The sequence below is a fragment of the Suricata suricatta genome, chromosome 13 (genome assembly GCF_006229205.1).
Source record: "Suricata suricatta isolate VVHF042 chromosome 13, meerkat_22Aug2017_6uvM2_HiC, whole genome shotgun sequence".
NCBI classification, from domain to species: Eukaryota; Metazoa; Chordata; class Mammalia; order Carnivora; family Herpestidae; genus Suricata; species Suricata suricatta.
The window spans coordinates 23,299,251-23,302,485 of NC_043712.1; the positions used below are offsets into that span (position 1 = coordinate 23,299,251).

At 45.8% G+C, this 3,235-nt stretch overlaps 1 protein-coding gene across 3 annotated transcripts in view; it reads left to right on the forward strand.

Annotated features, from left to right (window-relative positions):
• The window catches only part of TMEM245 (transmembrane protein 245), an 84,858-nt gene extending 83,967 nt beyond the window's left edge, over window positions 1-891 (forward strand). For all 3 annotated transcript variants that reach the window (XM_029920945.1, XM_029920943.1, XM_029920944.1), the window contains one exon: window positions 130-891. In XM_029920945.1, the coding sequence (XP_029776805.1) occupies window positions 130-409 (280 nt within the window). In that variant the 3' untranslated portion in view covers window positions 410-891. The remainder of the gene's footprint in view (window positions 1-129) is intronic.
• Window positions 892-3,235: the final 2,344 nt, after the last annotated feature.

A 3,235-nucleotide genomic window follows, 5' to 3' on the forward strand; every position in this document is an offset into this window, starting at 1 on the left:
AACCAGTCTTCCAGCCTCCGGGCTCATAGTTCTCTAGTCCTTTCGCGCTGCCGCTCATTTGTTCTCTTCAAAATGCAAGTGTATCTGATCACGATACTCTTACCAAAAATGGCCTCCCATTGGTTTTAGGAGGAAGATCAAAGTCCTTGACGTGGCTTGCGAGACCCCACACGATCTACTCCTGACCTGTTTGCTCTCGTTGTCTGAGGGGCTGCCGTCAGGGCCTCACACAGGGCAGGCTTGCTGTGCTCTGATGGCAGAGGGTGCACGGTTACCTCCTGTTTGCAGAGGCGAGCCCCGGGAGCCGACAGGACACATTCGCAGTTTCTGTGTGCTCCCATCTCTCTTCAGAGGGATGAACAACTCTCTGCTTAAGGAAGAACGAAGGAGGGAGGACCCCCTTTTTTGATATTCACTGTTGATGGGGGTGTTTGCAGTGTGATGGGGGTGAATGTCATGGACACAGCACAGCTAAGACTCCCAACTATTTTGGCCTTGATTCAGTAATCCAAGCCTATCACTTCCTCTGTTCGCGGTGACACTGGGGCTGTCTGGGAGGTGTGGGGGAGGGCGCAAGCTCCCTCGCAGTCTGGTGTCTCAGAGTGCTTTCTTGACTTTTGGACAGGATATTCACACTTGGTTTGATGGACTTATTTCAATCCTACCAAAAACTGAGCAGCAAAGCCTGCAAGGAGGCAGTAGGAACATATCCCAAGGACTCCTCTAGGAACGCTATTCACTGTATTAAAGTTTTCCTCCGCTGTCTGTCACAGTACTGAGTGTGACGCTGGAATGTGGTCCTTTAGGAACTCAGCTTAATCTTTTACAGAAGGAGTTATTAGTAATTCATTGCTGGTTTTAGAAGCATTCTTTTAATCTGACTGTGAATATCTTTCATAATTTAATATCCAAAGTTAAATCAAAAATGAATAAAAGAAATGCTGTAAAAGAAATCATTTAGTAATTAAACTAGGGTTTATTTTGTCTTATTTATTTATTTTTAATGTTTTTATTATTTTTGAGAGAGAGAGAGAGAGAGAGAGAGAGAGAGAGAGACAGCCGAAGCAGGGGAGGGTCAGATTGAGAGGGAGACACAGAATCTGAAGCAGGCTCCAGGCTCTGAGCTAGCTCTCAGCACAGAGCCTGATGTGGGGCTTGAACTCCTGAACCGTGAGGTCATGACCTAAGCCGAGTCAGATGCTTAACCGACTGAGCCACCCAGGTGCCCCTAAACTAGGGTTTAATGCATGCAACTTTATAGGGCAGGAGATCTTTTTTTTCCTTGTCTTTGCAAAATGAGATACGAAAGTGTTCTCCAAAAGGCATTGCCAGAGCCGCACACCTTATGGTAACCTTCAGAATTTCAGCTGGGGTGCACTCACTCCGTCATGCTACTTTGGGCTAATGAAGAAAGAGAGAGAATGGAAGGAGGGATGGGAGCGTACTCGGCTCACGCCCTGTTCACTGGTGCCTCTCCTTTGCTTCTGTCACTTGAAAGCATCCTGAATCTGCTCCTTCCTCTGTATTTCCAGTGGTATAACCCAGTGCAGGGGTTACTAGGCAGCCTTTCCACAGTCCCCGCCCCTGCTCTCCTTCCCTCCACTCTGTGCTCTGTAATGCAGTCTTCTGGTTTTTCTTTCTTCTTCTTTTTTTTTAATCTATTTATTAAAAAAAAAATTTTTTTTTTGAGAGAGAGACAGTGCGAGCAGGGGAGGGGGAGAGAGAGGAAGACACAGAATCTGAAGCAGGCTCCAGGCTCTGAGCTGTCAGAACAGAGCCTGACGGAGAGCTCAGACTCATGAGCTGCGAGATCATGACCTGAGCCAAAGTTGGACACTTAGCCAACTGAGCCACCCAGGTGCCTTGCCTCTCTGGTTTTTCTTTTTTCTTTTTTTTTTTAATGTTTTTATTTATTTTTGAGACAGAGACAGAGCATGAGCGGGGGAGGGGCAGAGAGAGAGAGAGAGAGAGAGAGAGAGGGAGGGAGGGAAGGAGGGAGAGAGGGAGACACAGAATCGGAAGCAGGCTCCAGGCTCTGAGCTGTCTGCACAGAGCCCGATGCGGGGCTCAAACCCACGAACGTGAGATCATGACCTGAGCCAAAGTTGGAGGCTTAGCTGACTGAGCCACCCGGGTGCCCCACTCTGGTTTTTCTTAAGCATACATGTTATGTATATCTACTGTTAAAATCCCCATGGTAGCTTCCCATGGCCTTCAGGGTAGAGTGGGCACTTTAGGTTGGCCCATCAGATTTCATTCCTGCTTTCTGTCTACCTCTGCAGACTCCTCTCCCTGCTGCCTTATTGAACTTGTGTTAGTTTTCTGAAGTCATTTTCATCTTTGTACACGTTTTCCCTCTTTGTAAAGAATACCACAGCCTTTCCTGCCAGGCCGGAACCATGGCCTGTCCTCAGAGTACTCTCCTTTCGAGAAGCATGGCCAGGTGCGAGGTGAGATGTCCCTGCTTCCTGGTCTCCTTGCCCCACAGCATCTTGTACTTATCCTGTGGGAACTTAATACACCTTATATTTGTGTAGGTTTGATTTTCTTTCCCAGTTGCTGGTAAGTTTTCTCAGAGTAGTCACTATGTCTCATCTGTTTACCACTCTTTTACCATTCCTAGCAGGGCATCCGGCACATAGAAGATGCTCAGTGAACATTTGATGAATTAATAGATTGGTGAAACCAAGAACAGCTCAGATAAAAAGAAATTTGCAGTATTACCTTGAGGCTGATAAAAGAGGATGGAACATAGTAAACCCCAGAGCTATGTTCCAGATTTATTGGGAAGGAAGGGATGTGCATAATAGTTATGACATGTGTGCACTGTCACAGGATTGGGTACTTGTGTGCTAAGTGAGGATTTAGGAAATAGACACTCAGCTATGCCAGGCCAACTGCGTCAGTTAAAGAAAGGCTTTTCTTTGTAAATGTCCCAAATTTATCCTGTATCTCTAGAAAGAAAGGCATCAACAGGTCTTGAGCTGTTTAGTCAGAAAAAGTTTAAATGTTTACAGAAAATGAATTTTTAAAAATCTCACTGAAACTTTGGGGGAGGAAGACTTAGAAACATTTTCAAGGAGCAAGGGGTTGTAAATGAGAAATCACACCACACAGTCTCCATTGCCATTAAAGGAACTGTAAAATGTTAACAGCAGTCTCTGTCCCTCCAGGCACATGTGGTCCTATTCTGCATTTCTTGCTCTTAAATAAGAAATTCTACCACTGTATTTCT